The sequence below is a fragment of the Magallana gigas genome, chromosome 5 (genome assembly GCF_963853765.1).
Source record: "Magallana gigas chromosome 5, xbMagGiga1.1, whole genome shotgun sequence".
In the NCBI taxonomy this organism is placed as follows: Eukaryota; Metazoa; Mollusca; class Bivalvia; order Ostreida; family Ostreidae; genus Magallana; species Magallana gigas.
In genome coordinates this window covers 53,091,279-53,111,472 of record NC_088857.1, presented here as the reverse complement: position 1 = coordinate 53,111,472, position 20,194 = coordinate 53,091,279, and the positions used below count along the sequence as shown (strand labels likewise).

General features: G+C 31.6%; 1 protein-coding gene across 2 annotated transcripts; it reads right to left on the bottom strand.

Annotated features, from left to right (window-relative positions):
- Positions 1-7,450: 7,450 nt before the first annotated feature.
- On the bottom strand, positions 7,451-19,986 carry LOC105341929 (uncharacterized). 2 transcript variants are annotated; one of them, XM_066086400.1, is made up of 5 exons: positions 19,749-19,986; positions 10,668-11,763; positions 10,339-10,444; positions 9,804-9,989; positions 7,451-9,179 (listed from the first exon to the last, which is right to left on the bottom strand). In XM_066086400.1, the coding sequence occupies exons 2-5, from the start codon at positions 11,367-11,369 to the stop codon at positions 8,518-8,520; spliced, it is 1,656 nt and encodes a 551-aa protein (XP_065942472.1). In that variant the 5' UTR covers positions 11,370-11,763; positions 19,749-19,986; the 3' UTR covers positions 7,451-8,517. The 2 variants fall into 2 exon arrangements, with proteins under 2 accessions (XP_065942472.1, XP_011446992.3); XM_011448690.4 differs by lacking the exon at positions 19,749-19,986 and adding an exon at positions 15,129-15,232.
- Positions 19,987-20,194: the final 208 nt, after the last annotated feature.

Sequence of the window (20,194 nt, the reverse complement as noted above, 5' to 3'; positions counted from 1 at the left end):
CAGGAGTACACTCTAAAAGTACTAAAACATTGTACGAGTGTTAAAATATTCTGAAATATGTTGCATGTCCCTGAATTCATTGATTTTTTGTTCATATATTTACATTTTCATCTTTGTCTGTGATAACATTACGAATCAATTTTGAACCCTAAAACCCAATAACTTAAAAAAAACCTGAGTGACCAAAATGGGCATGACTTATACATTACTGAAAAACGGTATTGGATGCGCCGCGTAGTAATCCACAGCATGTGCTACATAAAAAATAGTGGTTTTAAAATAATGTTGTTTTAAAGTGTACAAATTGGAAATAATATAAATATAAGTAATACGGAATCATTCTTTGAATATTTTGAGGTGATAATTTCGGTCGGAGCGTGGTCAAATCTATCATAAAGTCCTTTGGGCTTTATTGGATTTGACCACGCCCTGAGGAAATAACATTTAAAGATACCTAGTAGCCTTTAATTATTATCAAGGAATATAGCTTGCAGTTCTTCTTGTAAGTAATTTCTTAAAATATGAAGATAAAATCCGAAATGTAATTTAACAACATAAACAGTGCGATTATCTGAATTATTCAACTAAAAATATGGTAGGGGAATAACCCCAAACTATTAACTGGACAAAACGTTACTCTTGAACAATCAAACACTAATTGTTGCAGAATTTAATATTTCCATAAATGAAACCACAAAATTTATCATATCATTTCGTTTTGTACATAAGTGACAGATTCAAAAGGTATTAAATTACAGTTTTCTCATCTCCATTCAGTATGTTAATTTTTATAGAAGAACTAGTGTCAATGTTGCGAAAGATACAAGGGTTGTTAGACAAGTTTGTGGACACAGGGATTTACGGGAAATTTCTGTGTATTTTGAAAGAAAACGTATGTTTTATCAAATGACTATTCATCCAAAAAGCAGATGATTTTGATATTTTTTTCAAAATATATAGCGATCATTACTTTGCATGAATTAGATATACGGAGAACCACTTCGCATATTCAAGACGTCAGGTGACGTCAAACAACTGGAAAGCAAACATGTCACCCTTTTTAAAAGGAAGCACCTTTTTTAACAACCCTCGTTGTTATATAATATCATCTTACAAAACCAATTATATTTTTAAAAAAAATGATTAGCTAAATCATGAGGTGTGCGAAAAAAACATTAAGAAAAAAAATGTGAAGTTGTTTTAAAGGTGTCAAAATTTTGCTTTGCTACCAACTTTTTTTGCTCTTTGTGTAAACCGTATATGTTTTGGTCCAACCGCGATATAGACGATTATTGACAGAATTGGGATTGTCCTCGTTTAGTTGACCAGCAACTTTGGGCATTTAAATTTCTAAAATCAAGCAGACAGTCATCCCAATAATTTAAGGTAAAACAATTTATTAACTTTCCTCTGGAGTTTGGCATCATTAACATTCGCATTGCAACATTACAGGACCTGGATCCCTATAAATCCGTTGCTATTGTTATGGAGTTATTTTGATCAGATTTAAATGATTAAACCTCCAGGTCCTTATTTATACCTTTCTTTTCTAATAAATGTTTTACGGTTTTACGTTGGGGCGAGCGCAGCATGTGATCAAACAATGAATTATGATAAATCAATAAAAATAAGATTAACAACGTAAATAAATTTGATTGCAAAATAAAATAATACATACCTTTTTTCAGTAAATTTACATTATTCATTGTTTATAAGATTTGTCACTTATTTACTTATAAGAAAAACAATAGTTTAATGTCAGATATAATTTTGTTGAATAATAAAGATTTTAATATAAATGATCTCCTCTTTTAAAATTATTGTAACGTACGTCAGTTCAACCCCTTTTTTTTTGCAGTAGACAATTTAACTTAAACTTACATACAAAAATTGACTTTTCATAAGCCCCCCCCCCCCCACATGTTAAAAAAAAAAATATATATATTTTTTTAATTTACACATAGAAAATTATCATAGAGTTGCACCCTCCACTTAAAAAAAAAATATTTTTTTTATTTTTTTAATTTACACTTAAAAAGAATTTTTGGCTTATCATATTATACAAGGAAAATGGAGTTCCCCTCCCCCCCCCCCCCCCCGGGAGCATGTAATAAATGGAAGTGAAAATAAAGAAACCATTTAACTGCTAAAGAGCTGAATGATTAGAATTTTCATGATTTTGATTATTCTTTTTTTCTTTTTGCTTGTAAAGTTTTTTGGATGAGGCTGCCATCCACCTACCCAACCCCTTTTAAAAAACGATGCTACTTGTACGTTCCTGGAAATTAACGTTACCGTTATCATAGTGAATAAAATAAATGTTAGCATTCATACAAATGAGTGCAAGTTACATGTACAACTGCTTCCTATATCTGAAGAAATGCCCTCATTCTTTAGTTTTGCAAGGTTTTTAGAGGATTTTCAGCAGATTTACAATAACTTCCGTTAGAGTAATTTCCTCTTATTGTGATGTCAAAGTTCACGTTGGTTAAGTGTCGTCTGACTCTTTAAAACTCCCTTGAGAAATAAAAGTTCGCAAAGTTTACTGTTTTATATACTTAAAAAGCATTATGTTCTTAATTATAACACATCGTATATGCTTCTCAAAAGTTTTAAATTGGTTCTCGCGAGAACGTGAGGTTGGAAACCATTGATACTATGAATTGTGGGTCAAAATTGATTGTCGCCAAAAAAATCTATCGGATCAATGTGTAAACCTTTGTGACGTCATTCGATTATTTTTGATTGAGTGTACTAAGGTGAACTTTTGAGGCAAAATTGCATACCATATAATAATTTGTAGTCTAAATAAAAGTTAAGAAATTTCATTTATGTGATATCTTTTAGGCCTTTGATAGAATTTTGCCTGGAGGAATTATCGAAATACCTAGACATTTTTACACTTTAAAAAAAAAATGTCAGGAATATTATTTGCAATGGCTTATACTTTTCCAAAATTTCTTCAAAATTTAAGAAAATTAGAGGAAATGCGGGCTAAGCAACACCAATTTTAGTATAAATATTTATTCCAATTTAGTAGTATAGGCTGATAGACATTCTGATATTCTATTATTTCATTGAAGAATAGAATCTGCAAATCTGAAACAAATGTCTACAGAACTTCAAAGAGCTACACTCATTTTTATCATCCTTTACGTTAAGGAAAAAGGTAGTGACTTTGAGCTGTCCTTTATGCGAAAACAAAAAGGTCAAATTTGATTAATGTGATAGAGTCATTCGGTAATATGATTTGTTTGACTGTGTCAAAAGTTCATGAATTTCTTATTATAAGAAGTATGTTTGATAACGGGAAGACTCCTTCCTTAATTGAATAGTTACATTAATTCTAAAACTAAATGTTGCAATATTTAAATTTGAACAAAAACTTATAACATCAACAAAGAGATTTGAATTTATGAATTTATGTTAAAAGATGTTATTGTAATCATGAAAAAGATGTCTCAACAAATGTTTGCAACAAATTATTCTAATCAATGGATAAGTATAAGACATAGACTGATTTTTTTAAAGTAACGTTAGGCTTAAATTGTATACTAGGAGGGCTAATAGAATGATTTCCAGTGGGTTACACTTCTTATGAAAATGCTACAGAAAGAAATAAAAATAACAGAATAAAAGAACAGCTCTTAAGGGTCGGATTTTATTTTAAATTTGAGCAACAAAAAACCAAACTTACCAGGGAAAGATGTTTTATTCGGCTGGACAAAAGTTATTTATGAGTGGTTTATTTGATCTTAATGAACATGTTTAGATATCTCAACAGATATTAAAGTAAACAAGCATTCTGGGAGTATTGCATAAGCAATACACGTCCCCTACCGGTTTGTGGAAATTGTGAAAAAAATGCACTGTTATGCAGAATATCGAACCCGAACATTAAAAAATTGGAATGTAAAAAATCTTTTTTCTCGAAAATATGTCAACCAGACGGTACAAAAGTGTAAACTTGATTTGTAGTTTGACATTTTGAAGCTGTTCAGTAAATTTCATATTATACCTCAAACGCATAAAGAAAAAAAGTGTGGAAAACTGAAGTGGGACAGACAGACGGACGGACGGACGGACTGACGGACGCAGAGGAAAGTTATAGTCCCCTCCGGTGAAAACCGGTAGGGGACTAAAAACAAATTGTATGTAGTAGACAACAACAAATAATGAAATGTTTGCAGAATTCAGAATGTTAATAAACATGTATGCATAGAGACTGGATCGTATATTCCAAACTATATATTGTTATTTTATTAAAATGTCAATGGTTGCAACGTAATTAGTAATGTTTTGATAAAAATTAAATGTAAGCAATAAAATCCTTCACAGGAGCAAAGGATTAAGGAGAAAATTTCACAGTCATAAAATGACATAAAATGAATGAACTTTTGTGTAAAAGCACGGTTGTTTCCAGCTAGTACTGCATATTTTTGAAATTATTTATCTCTAAATCTATAGTCCATTATATGATATTTAACAATACTATCAGTATAATATGATATCACTGTCCATAAAAAGATAATGAAATTATATGGTAAAATAGCAAAAGAAATTCATATTTATGATGTAAAGGATGAGGAGATCGACGATAATTTTATTTGACGATGAAAAAGGGATAATCGTAAATATAGTTAAATTTGAATGATGTTATGATTTTTGGGAGTTGATTTTAATCAACTCTCCTATGCACTTACTCGGGCAAAGCGAAAATGAAACAGTGTTTGGACCTAAGCACAAATCAATACTGCTGACAACACTTAGTTCTTGAAAATAATCAATAAATTCGATGTTATGTTTTCTGATGCATTGTTTTAAAAAAAAACCCTTATTGATTAATACCGTGAAAATAGTAAGATTTTAAATTGTACAAACAGTTTAGATATTTTTTAAAGTCGTATGTATTCCTACGCTAGAGTTTAATGTAGTCTCGTTCAGCCAGATGCTTGGCTGTCTCCGTTAATATCCGACAAAACAGAGTCTCTCTTGCTTGTCGGAGATAAACGGAGACAGCAAAGCGTTTGGTTGAACAAGACAAAAGTTCAATCTTGCCTTGAACCATACAATTTCTCAGAAATATTTCGATTACTGATACTTCTTGCCATGCAAAATCACATATCGTTGATTTTAAATAAATGATAATCGATAAAATCAGCTCCCGTCAGTACCTCAGTACCTTGATTTAAAGATAAGGACATTTGGTTAATAATAAGAGTTACACGAATTTCATTTGAAAAAAAATATGATAATAAAAAATGAATTGTCCATAAATTTGAAAGTGTGACAAACGTTGGTTAAGGTATTTCACTCCTGAATTTGGTTGTATAAACAATATCTCAAGAACTATATTAATATGTTAAATCGACGAAAAATGAATATGTATATTCAAGCAATTCTAATATAAAAAAAATTACTGGAATGTAATCAAAATACAACTCTTATCAACTAACATACTAATTGGCTTTAAACGAGCAGCTCTATATCCTATTTCTTACAAAGAAACAGCATATATTGAAAGATTACCAAGTAATTGTTAAAACTATTATTGAAATATGAATTAGCCATATGAAACGTACATAATATACATGTAGTGTGAACGCATGAATTGAAAAAAATCGTATAATTTGTGTTATCAGCTCAATCCATTCAACTATTTTTTATAATATAACTAAAAAGTTGAATACCAGTCAGGTTTCCATCCTATATATTTTTAATCTACATTCAAATTAAATTTTATTTATATCTGGGTTAACGTAGTACACCGCTTCCTTAATCGTGAATTTTTTTTATATCTTGAATTATGATTTCACATGCAAACCTAACCCATATTTGTAAATGATTTACGACCAATAATATTTCATAATGGGTTTTCTAATGAAATCTTTATCGGGGAAGTCAAGTACATACTACACAGCTTATAACAGATATGTCGTATTCGTTCAGAGTTTTTAACTGGAAATAAATCGACTAAGTTTGCTGTCATTAGGATTCGTTACCCTAGATATCATTTAATGAAATCATTTTTCATTATGATTGATATAAATATAGAAATAATTGTTTTCTTAAGACGCAAACTACCTCTTTTTAATCGGACATGCCAAAGTAATATTATAATGATGTTAAAACTTTCAATAGATTGACTCATTAACTTCAAAAATGTTTTATCAGGAAGTTTGATATTGTCTTCATGATGACTAACAAATTTGTAGTTTTATAAGGACTTTGAATAATCAACTCAATAATGACATTAATATTAAAACATTACAATCCCTATTGAAATTTATGTTCCATATAAGAACAGTCATCAAAGAGTTAAAAAAAAAGAAGAAGTATATATTCAATATAAAACTTTAAAAAATAAATAACACGATTAAGCCTAGTTGAAATGGTTGATATTTCCTTGTCTCAAATGTTTTCTGATCTAATATTGAATAAGGGTTGTTCGAAAATTATTGAAACAACACAATAACATGTAGTTAGTTAGTTGATAAGAGTTGTATGTTGATTACATTCCAGTAATTCATTTATATTAGAATTGCTTGAATATACATATTCATTTTTCGTTGATTTAACAATGGTGATTTTTTAAATTACAATAGCGGTTGCAGAAATTTGTATAATTCCGCATTTGTAATATAAGTGGTAAGGTATCTAATCCAATCAATATTTGTGTAACACATTATAACTTTGTACAAATAGTTTACTCTAAACTGGAAAGGACAACATCCTTACACATATATCATCGGCCCATTTTGATATAATGAAATTCTTCTCTGTTTTTGGTTCATACTTTTATATTTGTATATTTTATTCACAACTGCATATTTATATAAATGGTTAATGACCCGAACAATTGATATTGTCAAAATTTTCGAGACAACCAGTCCGTCCTTCCTTCAGGACAAAGGAAATAAATTACACGGGTAAAAACAAAGAAAAGATATATAGCACTATAACTACACATATAACATTATCAAAGAAACTATATACAGAGTACAACTACATTTTAAACAGTTTCAGATCACAATCTTAGAACAGGTGTTGGCAAAACGGCTGATCGCTATAAAGTAATCTATCCACTGCCAAATTCACGCCTGATTGAGTTTATTAGCTAATTAAAATGGACGTCCGAGTTCAAGCTGACATGAATTCATAAATACGCATTATTTCCCTTTTATCTCCGACTACCGCCATATTAGTTGTCGATTTCTATTGTTCTGCTCATCGCTACACACCCCCTATATAAAGCCGAGAGCACTATTCATGCTCTACCGCATTCAGGAATTTCACACACCTGAACACGTTACCTTGGACGAAAATTGTAGACCGTTTTCCAGTGTATGTTATTTCATCGCACATGCGCAAACAACACACTGTGGCAGATCGAGCAATGTCAATTATCGCATGGATTTTAGAAATGGGGCGTTTTTGTAGAAACGGGTGGAAACGTTGTTACTTTCTTAGATTTACTATCATTAAGCTACTGTGTTGGATGTAATGTCGCCGGCTTTTCAAGAAGGTGCAGACGTTATGCCTTCGGTATGAACGACACACGTGTTCGATGTGCATGCGAAGTAAGGCAGCATTGTTTGTGCAAAATAATGCGGATGCTTTGGACATCCTTTCAAAGAATAAATATATTTTGTACTCATTGATTGTTGTTTTTTTATTCTTTATTAAAAACATTTTACTACAATATGTAGTTCATGCATTTAGAAGTCCGTGCAACGTAAATGCCTCGATCGGAAAGCAACCGACCGTAACTTTCTCAACCGCTATATATACCCCAGTGGCAGTAGAGGAGCGATCGAAACTAATATGGCGACCAAGTGCTTTTATGAATTCATGTCAGCTTTAATAATGGAAAATTTAAATCCCCGTTGTTAACTCGTATGACGCTTATGATTTAGATCTGAATTATTTAAGTTTGTAATGGGTAAGAGTGTGGGTAAAAAGAGAAAAAAATAAATAATTAAAAAACAAAAAATTATAAAAATAATTTAAACAAATAAAAGCAGAAAGGAAACTAATAACTGAAAGAGGCGCAGTTGACAGATTTGATAAAATTACTATATGGGTATCAGGTGATGTTCGGCTATGAGACGTTCATCTCAATGGAATCCATTTGCTTGTTCGTGACATCAGGTCTGAATGATTTGAGTCTGTGCATCCAGAACTTTTCTTTGCTTTTCCTCTCCGCGTCTGCCCAATGTGGATTGTGGTCAATAAACACCACTGTCATGTCTTCCCATTTGTGACCCCTCATATTAAAATGTTCCCCGACGGGCTATTTGATTTTTTTGGTCTTTATGGTAGAGCAATGGTTGTTGAGGAGGTCACCATATTCGATTAATTTTCTGTCCAAGCATATTCGATTGTTTTTACTACTGCTACACTCGACATGATACAATGTATATATTTCCTTTAAATCCTGGTTATGTATAACATGAACAACGCAGTTTGGGTAAGACATAACCAACATTTGTTATTTCAATATAATATACTATATATCTATAACAACTCATAAGGATTTTCTTCCTCACTGAATTTGGATTTTGCAAATTCTGTCATTTCTTCAGCTTCCTTCATTTCATATGACAAAACAGTTCCGTCTTTACATGCCACTACAATCCGTCCTTGACCAGTAACAGAGATAGCCACAGGCCTACTAACATCTTCCAAACTGTATTCTCTGTGGCTAATTTGTCTGGGCTCAAAATTAATTAGGTGGATCTTTCGGCCCGCGGCATTACCAACAAATACCTCACGACCTACCTGTTTGGTAATGGCACATTTTGATGGTGTAAAAGATTTTTCATCGTTAACTGCCCAACCAGGACTGTCTGAACCGCTTCCTCCCTTTTCCAGTCGCTTCACACCCATCTCTTTGTCTGAGATTATCATAACTATCTTCTCGTTTAGAATTTGAGCTGATACGTACATAGGTTCTTTGAGAACATTTTGTTCGTTGTATGTTTTGACTATTTTCCCTTTAAAGTCTTTACATATCTGATACTCTGTCACTCTATGACATTGGGGCTCACATATGTAAACCCTCCCTGCATACACACACACACCTCGAGGTTGTACACACTGATTCGTAAAACAAGTTAAATGCGCGTATCTGTCGTTCTTTTTCCTCGTGTACACCTTTACTTCACTTCTTGATTCATCTACTCGAAATTAAATAAAATATATTGATTTTATTGCTATCTTAAATAGTTTTTAAATAGACGTAAAGTAATTGATATCAATCAATAATTCAAAGAATATGATTATGTACAACATTTGAAAAATTTAAATGGGCATGGTCACGATTTTGTTCAAATTTTATTTGTCTATTTTTTGGCTTACAGTGCTTTAAAAATGCAACTCTTCCAAAATTTGAATGTCAATCGAAGGGATATAAGCAACAGAGCTCACGCTTCTTTGTGATGTAAACACAGCATGTGTCCTGTTTTTGACTACTTTGGTTCAAAATACCAGTAGAAATCTTTTTTCAATCTGATTTTTCTGTCTTCCATCTCGTTGTGAGCATAAAAAATCTAATCCTAGTGTTTATCACATTTATTTAAGAATTGAATTGTCTTTCCTCTATTCAAAATGTAAATAAAAACATATGATAAGCTTTGTTTACATAACAAATATTTGTAAGCTCTGTATCTTGCTCATAACAAGATGACGGAGACTCAGATTTTGGTTGACTAATATAAATGCAATACTGAAACAATGTAAACATTAAAACCGGCACAATAATGTTTTACCAAAATTGTGACCCTGCCCATTTTGTTACTTACCTGTTTTTCCAGGATCGGTAATGAATAAGTATTGTTTCTTATTATCCGAATGAAATGAATCTAAATCGAAAGGACCGTTCAGGTTTTCAGTTATTGTCCATTTCCGTTGTCCAGAAAGCTCATACCCAGCACACAATCCTGCACTTCGGCTTGTTATCATTATTGTGTCATCCAACAAAGTCATTCCTGAAATATTCCAGTAAATGTAAGTCAACTTTTGTATCTAATGAATATGAAATGTTTCAGTAAAGGTTATTAACATGTGTCATTTGAAGCTTATGGAGATTGTGATCTTTGTTGCGTGATTTGAATACTGTGGTTTCATTAATTTTCGTTGGTATCAATTTTCGTGGATTTTCTGAAAACCACAGTTTCAAGGATACGTAATTCCGTGGCCAGTGATCCTATCAATACAAAATGTTAGTTGAAATTGAACTTCAATGAACATTTAATTTCGTGGATCAACTTAACAACGAAATCCACGAAAATTGGTATTCAACGAATATTGAAACCACAGTAAAAAGTTTATTTTTACCGGTTATCCTCATTTCCGTGTCGAACTCGCAAAGCTTTTTGGTAATTTCTTTGGAGGTATCAGTAAATGGTCTTCTCATTAGTACTTCTGTTTCTTCATATGTCAGCTGCAAAAAGTGATTGTTTTTAAAAACATTGCTTTAAACTGAGATAAAGACTCTGGTGGCATTTAAATAGAGTCTTAAAAGTTTTATTGTAATCAGCAAATGGCTTCTAATGGGTTTTTTTTCGATTTAAGTTTCTAATTACCTTTTAGTAATATAGAGTAAATGTTGCCTTACTTCTGAAGTCATGTCTTATATCGTTCTTTATTCCTGCAAATAGACTTACCTCATTCATGTATATATTTTCATTATTTTCTGGTATCACTACAGCATCTCTTTTTTTTATTTTTTGTGATCCACCATCGAACATCTCGTTTTGGTAATCTAGTGTAACGGAAGTGTCAATCAATTGGTTTGAGGCTAAACTTTGTCTTTCATCTAAGGCCGATGAATCATGATTTGAGCTGGAAGATCGGTCACTGGAAACTGAGGATTCTGGTCTTGGTTCTGTACTTCTCGACGTTTTATGTATGTTTTCATGTTGAATAACTAAAAATTTCAAAGCATTTAGCAGTTCAATATCTCCCCCAAATGCAAGCATTTTCTTTATTTCATCATGAAGGTAAAAACATTGGAGATAAACATCATCGACCGAGCCTTTTATTACGTTGAATCTAAGCGCTGCAGATGGGTGGTCATCATTTTCAAATTTCAAATCGTTTTCGTTTCCCTTAATAATTTCTTGCTGTTTTCTAATTGTGGTGATGGTCTGACCCAAGTTTTTATAAATTTGCATGACTTTGTCTTTTGCATCCTTTGCAGCTTTTGAAATGTCAACTAGATCATGATTACATGGGCAACAGTCAACACAAGCTAGAAGTGTGCATTCAAAACACCAAGATTTGATTTTCTTGCCATTATGAAATTTACACAAATTGCCTTTTTCAATGATAGCCTTTTCTTTTTCTTCATTTTCCGAAAAATACATTTCATGCTTTCTTGCCTCTGGGATTTTATCATGTAACGCTTTGCATCTTTCACAAAATCGAAATTTACACACTGCGCAGAAGACTGATGCCGCAGCATCAATCCCATGATCATCAAAATTACAAGACGGATTAGATGAAAGCAATGCAGTAAATTTACGACATCGGGCGATAGCTGCTAATCTTTGTAGAAATAAATTTTCAGGAAATGCTTTTTCTGCCTTTCCATTAAAACACTCTTTACAGATTGGACATTTTCCACACGGTTTTTGTCTGTGTACACACCGGTTATCGATTGTATGACCACATGGAAGATAAACAGGATTGATGAATTGTTTATGACAGCAACAGCATCTGAGATCCAACTTTGTTTCTTTGACTACTTTGCCATTTTTTCTGAAATATATGATTCAAAATTATCGCAATTGACTTAGTCTTTAACAGGTTTGATAATAATATGTTAAAGCTGATTAAAAACAACTTTATTCACTGGTGATTAAGTATTTTCAGTTGAGACTTCTCATAAAATAGACAGTTGTAGAACTGTTTACCAAACTGTCTCAATTTGCAATATTGAAATATGTGTGGTATTTTAGAAAATCAACGTTAATTCCTGTGCGTAGTATGCTTTTAGAAATAAGCTGTTTGCATGCTTTGTGCATTATTAATTATCCACTAAAGGTCTGTATGTCTCTTTTTACCAAAAGTTTACACGTCAAATAATAAAAGTGGGGTAACAAAGGAATCACAGATTACGGTTTACATTTCAAACTGAAGCCTAAAATGCAAACATGAATCTCTCGACTAACATGTCCATCTATGGGTTATGTTACTCTGGTGACCGTGAAGGCCTGTGGGCCTCTTGTTTGTTTTTGTGCGTTCATCTGTCGATCAATTTTAGGCAGATAGAAAAGGAATGTAAACCTTTAAAATCACTTAATTGGAATCTTTTTTAAAGTCCTCCTTAAATCTTTATGTTCCGCTTTAGAGGGACATAACTTTTATATCCTTGTGAATATTACCTCTTTATTTTTAATATGTACCACAGTATATCTAATGAGCAACTGAAATTTAACGTCAGTTATCCTGTTTAAAGAAAGATACAGAACTCACAATTCTTTGTAATGCTTGTAATGTAAACAATATATGCTATACGTGTATTTAATTGCAATGTCCGAAAACCGGTTGAAACCATGAAATGAAACCAGATCTATTGAGTACCGGTAATACATTTTCTCACTCTATCAGTGTTAAAAAGTTATAATCGATGTAATTGGTTTTATACAAAAAAATCAATGGATCAAACTTTTAAATACATATAAACTGTTCAACCTGACATGCAAATATTTGTTTGTATAAGGGTCAGAAAAATGCAATTTGTCATTATCACTGATTTGATAAACTTATTTTGTCTCAACTTTATTCTTCTGAAATTATTATTCTTGACACATGTCTCTCAATTTGACGTCTAAAAGAGTGTGAATTTTAAAATCAAACGGAATAATCAAACTATTTCCTTATAATAAAAGTAATGTTTTCATTTATAAAATTTAAAAAAAAACAACCGTATTTAAGTATAAAGGAAGAAGGAAACATTCTTTGAGTGTTATGAGGCGATTATATACGATCGGGTGTGTTCAAACCAAGTAAAGAATTGATCACGCTCGACCATATTTGATCACCTCATAACATTCAAAGAATGATGTGTCATTACTCTATTTATATAGTTTTTAGCTTTTGAACAATTCAATATTAAAATAGTCACTGATGAACTCCTTGTCTAGTTTTATATTTTTAATGTAATTATTAAATGTTAATGTATCTTCTTCTTCTTCTTCTTCTTCTTCTTCTTCTTCTTCTTCTTCTTCAGAATACTGAGTAGGGCTCTTCAAAGAGCATTAACACGTATATACATATACAAAGAAAGAGTTATATCAAAATAATTTAATGCGACTGAAAAACATTGAATGCCATCATAACTTGCTATTGAGGTCGCATTATAACGTAACCTTGTTTATAAATCAAGCCGTCTTCCTAACTTATATTATGCAACATCAATAGATCGAGGTCAGTTCATGGAGCATCTTCTAATGATTGAGGTCAGTTCATCGAGATCAACTGCATTACTGAATGAATCTTTCGATCGAAATTCTTACGCGTGAGACAAAATGTGCATTTTTGAATTGAACTGTTTTTTATGTGTGTTTGCTTAAGGTAAATGAATTGAAATAAAGCTGAGTAAAATGTTGTATAAATACTAAACCAAACTTCAAGTTTTTATAAGAACTACTTATGCAAGCGGAATGTGTGCGCACGTGGAAGCATTTGCCGGATGCCTCATATGGACACAACAGTGATCGGCCGAAGCCGATCACTAAAAACCCTACAACTGTACTGAAGACATAGGTAAAAGTTCTAAGTATTTCTCTCTTATGGATTTAGAGGAGTAGCGATAACAAGCATTTCTAGGAATTATCAAGGAAAGGATCATTTGGTACCATAACTTTTTATGGTCAATAACATAGAGAATAATTTTTTTTATTATCTCTAGAAATAAAAAATCTGATCCTGGAAAAAAGAGAAGGAAAAAAAAACATAAGAATACAAAAGGTCTTTTATCTGAAAAGTAGAAAGACCTAATTAGAATGAATGTTATAAAAGCTTAGCTATTTTCATTCTTACTAATTATTCAAGCCATTCCCATTCTCCTGATACTCGTCAAAAGTGTAAAGAGAAGAAGGGCTTGAATTAACCCGACTGAGCTTTTCATAAGTTTTTAAAACCGATTTTTAACCGATGGAAGGATCATTTAGTTGTTTAAATTCTCGTTCATAGCATGTCATTGCCTATATAAGATACTACAAAAGACACTTAGTTTAAATCTCATATTTGCGCCACCACACTCTAAAATTTGGCAGCATAAATTAAATATATCCAATGAATTGTAAAAACAAACAAATATCTAGATAAAATTCCTCATTTTCGTCATTCGATGCTAACCCCCCCCCCCCCCCCCCCCCCCCCGAAATGCCTAATGTGTTACAGTCCGTTATACTTATTCATCAATTTTCGTCTATATCAAGACAACTTAGTACAATCCATGAAAAATGCTCGCAAATGTTATATTGTGTACACCCTTAGAGTTGTCGTTCCTGCAGGTACATAGAAAACACGAAAACAAAAGTAAAAATCTAGCGTAAAAAACAACAACAAACCAAAACAAAACGCGGCAGCTATATGTTGGGCATTTCAAAATATTTGAAATGATAAACGGTGGATATTTAATTTTTATCTTGACTTTGATTATATCTTTGATACGTACATCAACAACATTCTCTGGATTTCCCAAGTATAAAAATATAGAAACAACAAATAACGAACCACGTCACTACTATCGAATAACTAAATAAACACTGATGACCGGAATGGATCTATTGATTTAGGTAATATTGTAAATTTGGGAAACAAGTTATCGTTAGAATCTGATATAGAAAAAATAACAAGATCTAGGTAGACTTTTAATCTTTGTTTAAGAAAGGCAAGCCATCAATTGATGCTTGAAGAATATCATAAAACATATGTAAATATATAAGATAAATGTATATAAAACATTTATCTTATGTGAAAAGATTAAAAACTTTGATTGAAGTCAGATGTTCCCTTCTAAACAGGTCAATGGTCTTTTTAAAGACAATTTTACAGTTTTACAAAAAGTAAGCGTAATAATAATATTTTGATAAAACAAATCTCATACATCCTACCCTTTAAAATGGGATACCCCTTCCGCAATGTTAGAGCGTAGATAAACGCTTAAAAGATTAGGAGAAATTTCTAATAAAACTTCCTAGTTTAGATAGTTTCGAATTTCGTAAGTACAAATCATCATGTGACACATTTATTTTTATCGAAGCATAAAAGTATTGAAAGCATTTATTTTTAGATCCTGTATGATATGCCAATGTTTACTTGGTCAATTCATCCAACTTACGCGTACATATCTTCTTAGACTTATGAAAAGTAACTCTTTATGCATTTGCTACCTGTGCCTCTTTAAACAGACATGGTCGCAAATTGAGATGAGTATTTTCTAGTTTCATTATTAATAATACAATAAAGACTGGGGTACTTTCATGGGTAACCTTTAAATGTAGGCTGTCGTGATATAAGTAATACAGACTGATCACAGCCATTTGATATGTAAACAAAGCTCGTACCTGTTTTCTTATTATATCGGCTGTATATTGGCAGAATATACAAAACTTCAACTTACTGCTTTGAATAGGATATTTTTTATCATAGAACCTAAATGTAAACAAAACGATTACACGGTCGATGTATACAAAACAAAGAACTGTGAATTTGTTTCTAACTTGAAGCTCGACAAAATTCTACTTAAATTTTTAGTTGAAAGTTAAATCCTTCTCCGAGTCATGGAAGTAGATGTACATAGAGCCGGTTCCTATATACGGTTGGCGTAGTATTAATCGTATTAGACGTAAGTAAATAGCAGTGTCGCGCCCCCCCCCCCCCCCCGCCCAGTTTAAGCAGAAATCCAATTGTATCAGGGTTGATTAAGACAATTCAGATAAAGAAACAACTATAGCATCAAGTGACCACATAAGGAATCAAACCACCAACCTTTGGATTATGGCATAACAATTACGACCCCTCTCTGAGCCATTTTCTTTGCATTCATATTTTGATTGAACATTAGCTAAGCTTAATTTGGCATTTTAGTAACTATCAAAAATGGGGAAAACATATTAAAAATCAATCGTGACCATGCGACCTTAAAACGTTCTGACTATATAAACAACGACATTTATGGTTGGTGTTCCAAAATCAAGCATACAAGGCGAATAAAAGAAAGAATGTCTGTCCTTGCACGGAAAATGTATTTAATGTTTTCATATATGCAAGATCTTATGACTGATTTTGAAACAGTCCAATTAATATACTTCATAGATAAAGAATACGGGATAGTTATAGGTATTGGACTATTCGATGACAATAAATTGGAAACATTTAAAACAGAACATTTAACAAAAGTATTTGATTCTGCCTGGGGGAATAGTTTGTACTGTTATTGATCAATTTGATTTAATTCGGGATTTTTTTTCTAATTCTAATAAATCAGAGATAAGAAATTGTTTGTTCACTGATATAGAACCAAAATTATCTGAAGACGATGTATTCTTTATTAAGATCCTCATTGGAATATGTTTGAAATTATAATTATTATTATGTCATAAACCTCTCTCCATTTGCAAGAGTTTTAAGAACAATGCTATTTTTTCCATTTTCATTAATTCAACATAGAAATACACTTCAGATTTAAAGTCAATTTCTCTTCAGGTATAAGGTTGTGGATTGATTCATCTTTTGTTATTTTCATTTCATAAATAATCTAAACAAGGCATGGCCATGTTTTCATTCACATTGGTTTCTTTTTTTTCGTAAAATATTCGCTTTTTTGTTTTGTAGTTTGTTACTAAAACATCATAGCTTTATGTAACAATATTTGAGTTGATGGTAAACGTTCTGTCGAAATAAACTCAATTTTGCAAAATAATAAGTCATTAATAAGCTAACGTAAAACTTCCTGGTTAAAACAGTGTGTAAACTTTAGAGTACTTACTATTGGAACTCTCAATAATATCATCACATCATATTCTTAATTCTGATCATTAAAGGGATTGTTTGTGATTAAACATCTAAAAAGTTGTTTTTTTTCGATTTACATGAAATTTTTATCACCATATCACCACTACCAAATCCTTGATATACTAGTAGCAAAATTACTCACTGTGTTTCGATAATACAAACTCTGTATTTTGTATAACTACTATTAAGTTTCTAATGATCCCTGATTTGACTTTTGAATTTGACCTAGATAGACACTTTGCTGATAACTGACTGTAACTGCATAATTTTTAATTTGAATACAGATTTAAAAAAAAAAAAATATACGATGCATTGGGAAATTTGTGAAAAGGGAGGATTTTTCTGCATCACTTTTAATCCATTTATTTCAATTCCGCTTATTTATTGAAAGTACCAATATTATTGATAGGTTAAATCAATACAATATGTTATTTAAAATTGCATTGGTGTGGATCCACTCATCAACGAAATCCACGATAATGGTGCTCAACGAATCCTAAAGATCACAAGAAAAGGAGTAATTGGCTCTTTTCCAGTGCAGTGTAATCGACAAACACCTTTTGACTACCATTCTTTTTTTTTACTATTAAACTATTTTGAAGGTGTACAGGATTTCTCATAGCGTACTTGCTAACCTGATTTTGTGAAACCATTTGTAGAACTTAACCTGTCGTTTTAATTCTTTATCTATCAAACTATTTTCTCACTGAAAACCTTGGATGATATGTATTCTAAAAATTTTGGCCGTGAAATCTTAATCATGTAAAATTGCTGTTATTGACTTTTGGGTTCAATACACTCCTCCAGCATGTGCACTCGCAACTCGATATTGCATCCACTCATTTAAAAGAAATGTTTTGTGTTTTTTATTCCCCTCTTAGACTTTGGATTCAATTACAAAAACAATCCTTTATCTAAAATAGATGTATAATATCTAATTGCCCATATTTTTGGCAATTCATAATACATTTTAACAATAAATTAAGCCCTTTTCAATGACTTGAAGATTTTAACTTAATTAGAACTTAAACTTAGACTGCTTACTTAAAAAGCAGAATAATGCAAATGACATCCTAAAGCCCATTTTTTAGGTAACATGTACTGAAATTTAAATGTCTAGTTTATATAAGGAGTCTACATCTTTATTAAATTTAGGATAATTCTTATTTTTTTGATGCTTTAAATAAAAAAAAATCAGGATTGAATAAGGTGTGTCTGCAATTTAATTTAGGTTACACGGATGCAAAATTGTGTTTAATTAAGGTGGAATAACACATCATCACAAAACGGCTGACCGCTAATCGAAACGACATTTCGTTTTATTAAAAGGATTTTATGGAATGAAACATTTAACTTACTCCATAGCCGAGTAGATAAAGTGTCCGACTTATGATCAAAAATGTATTCATTTGATCTTGAACATTTCTTTAAAAGAATATTTAAACCTTATAAGTATCCTTGTACCTTTACATTTTTAAAAAATGAAATATCAAGTTATTATGAATTTTACACAAAAACGTTTTTGACTAACCATTTACGAGATCCACACCAAAGGCTTGTGAAATTGCTGCCGTCGAAATATGATACAAACTCGAAGATTAACCGTGTCGATGGTGTTTGTAAAATCAAAATTAAAAAAAATTAAAATCATTTTTAGCAAGTTTGTATGTAGTCTGTAGATATACTAATTATATTGTCATAAAAATCAAAGAGAAGATATTCTTATTTCATGGATTTTATAAGTCAGGTAATCCTTTGATCTAGTGGTCCTTATTCCTTTCTTTTAATGTTTATTAGGATACATTAGGGTTGAATTGTTCATACTTAGAGATTTAGTAGGGATCAGAATGGATTTAGTATACATTGTACCATATTATTTCCAGTAAATTGAAAATTATAGGTTCATTTAGGTGGGTATAAATTCATAACAGAGGGGTAATTCTTTTAACTGGGTCCTTTTTCCTTGGTATTCATGTGTATTAAGGTAAATAAGGGTTGAAATATTGGTATTTAAAGATTAAAGGGTTCCCGAAGGGATTTAGTATGCCCTATATTTAACGTCAAATTGATATTTATTGGAATAATCTGGGGGTATAAATTCATAACAGAGGGGTACTTATTCCTTTGTATTCATGTGTATCAGGATATATAAGGGTTGAAATATTGATACTTAGAGATAAGAGCGTTTCCGAAGGGAATTACTATACCAAATATTTTACGTCAAATTGAAATTTATTGTCACAACCTATTTGATGTCCGTTTGAAACGCCATTTTTTCTGGATTGATAACATGTTTTCATGGTAAAAATAGCTATACACCATTTAAGCCGACACATTGTCGTTTATAATTTCTATCTACAATTTTTCATGTTTCTTTTTCTTCTCTGCGGTGATATTGAAGTCAACCCGGGACCTATTATGACCAAAATCCTTTACATTTTACATTTGAACATTCGCAGTATTAGAAACAAAGTCGCGAATCTTAATACAATAGAACATGATTTTGATATAATTTGTTTTACCGAAACACATCTAGATTGTAATGTTACTAACGAAAGCTTAATGTTAGATGGATTTAACACTATTTATCGCAAGGACAGAAATTCTGAAGGGGGAGGGATAATGATATATTTATCAGATTTATTACGAGCAATAAGGCGTCCTGAATTCGAAACAACATGTAATGAAAGCATATGGATAGAAATTGAAAGCCATACCTGTAGTTATTTTTTATGTTGCGTGTATCGACCCCCAAATTCCGATGGAAATTTGTGGACCAGTCTTTCTTGGAGCATTGAATAGGTCGGGGAAATCACAGACAATATCATTATAATAGGCGATCATAATGTTGATTTGTTAAGTATTCCACAAACTCATGTAATTCACGATATTATGTCCAACAGAAACTTTGTTAACAATATCAATGAACCCACCCGTGTCACAAACACTTCGAGCACACTCATTGACCTAGTTTTGTCAAGACCGGCTGTAAAGGTATACGAGTCCGGCGTACTTAACATAGACTCGTCCGTTAGCGACCACAAGGCTATTTAAATTTCCTTCTCCATCGACATTGAACTTAATCGTGCATACGAGCGTAATATTTGGGTATATAAAGATGCAGATTTTGAAAAATTAAACTCTCTAATTTCAAACTGCGATT

Coding starts and splice junctions, on each gene's coding strand:
- LOC105341929 (XM_066086400.1), bottom strand. CDS start 11,369: ATGTATTTTTCGGAAAATGAAGAAAAAGAAAAGGCTATCATTGAAAAA. Junction 10,445..10,667: donor AAAATATATACATGAATGAG/GTAAGTCTATTT, acceptor CACTTTTTGCAG/CTGACATATGAAGAAACAGA. Junction 9,990..10,338: donor CACGGAAATGAGGATAACCG/GTAAAAATAAAC, acceptor GGAATATTTCAG/GAATGACTTTGTTGGATGAC.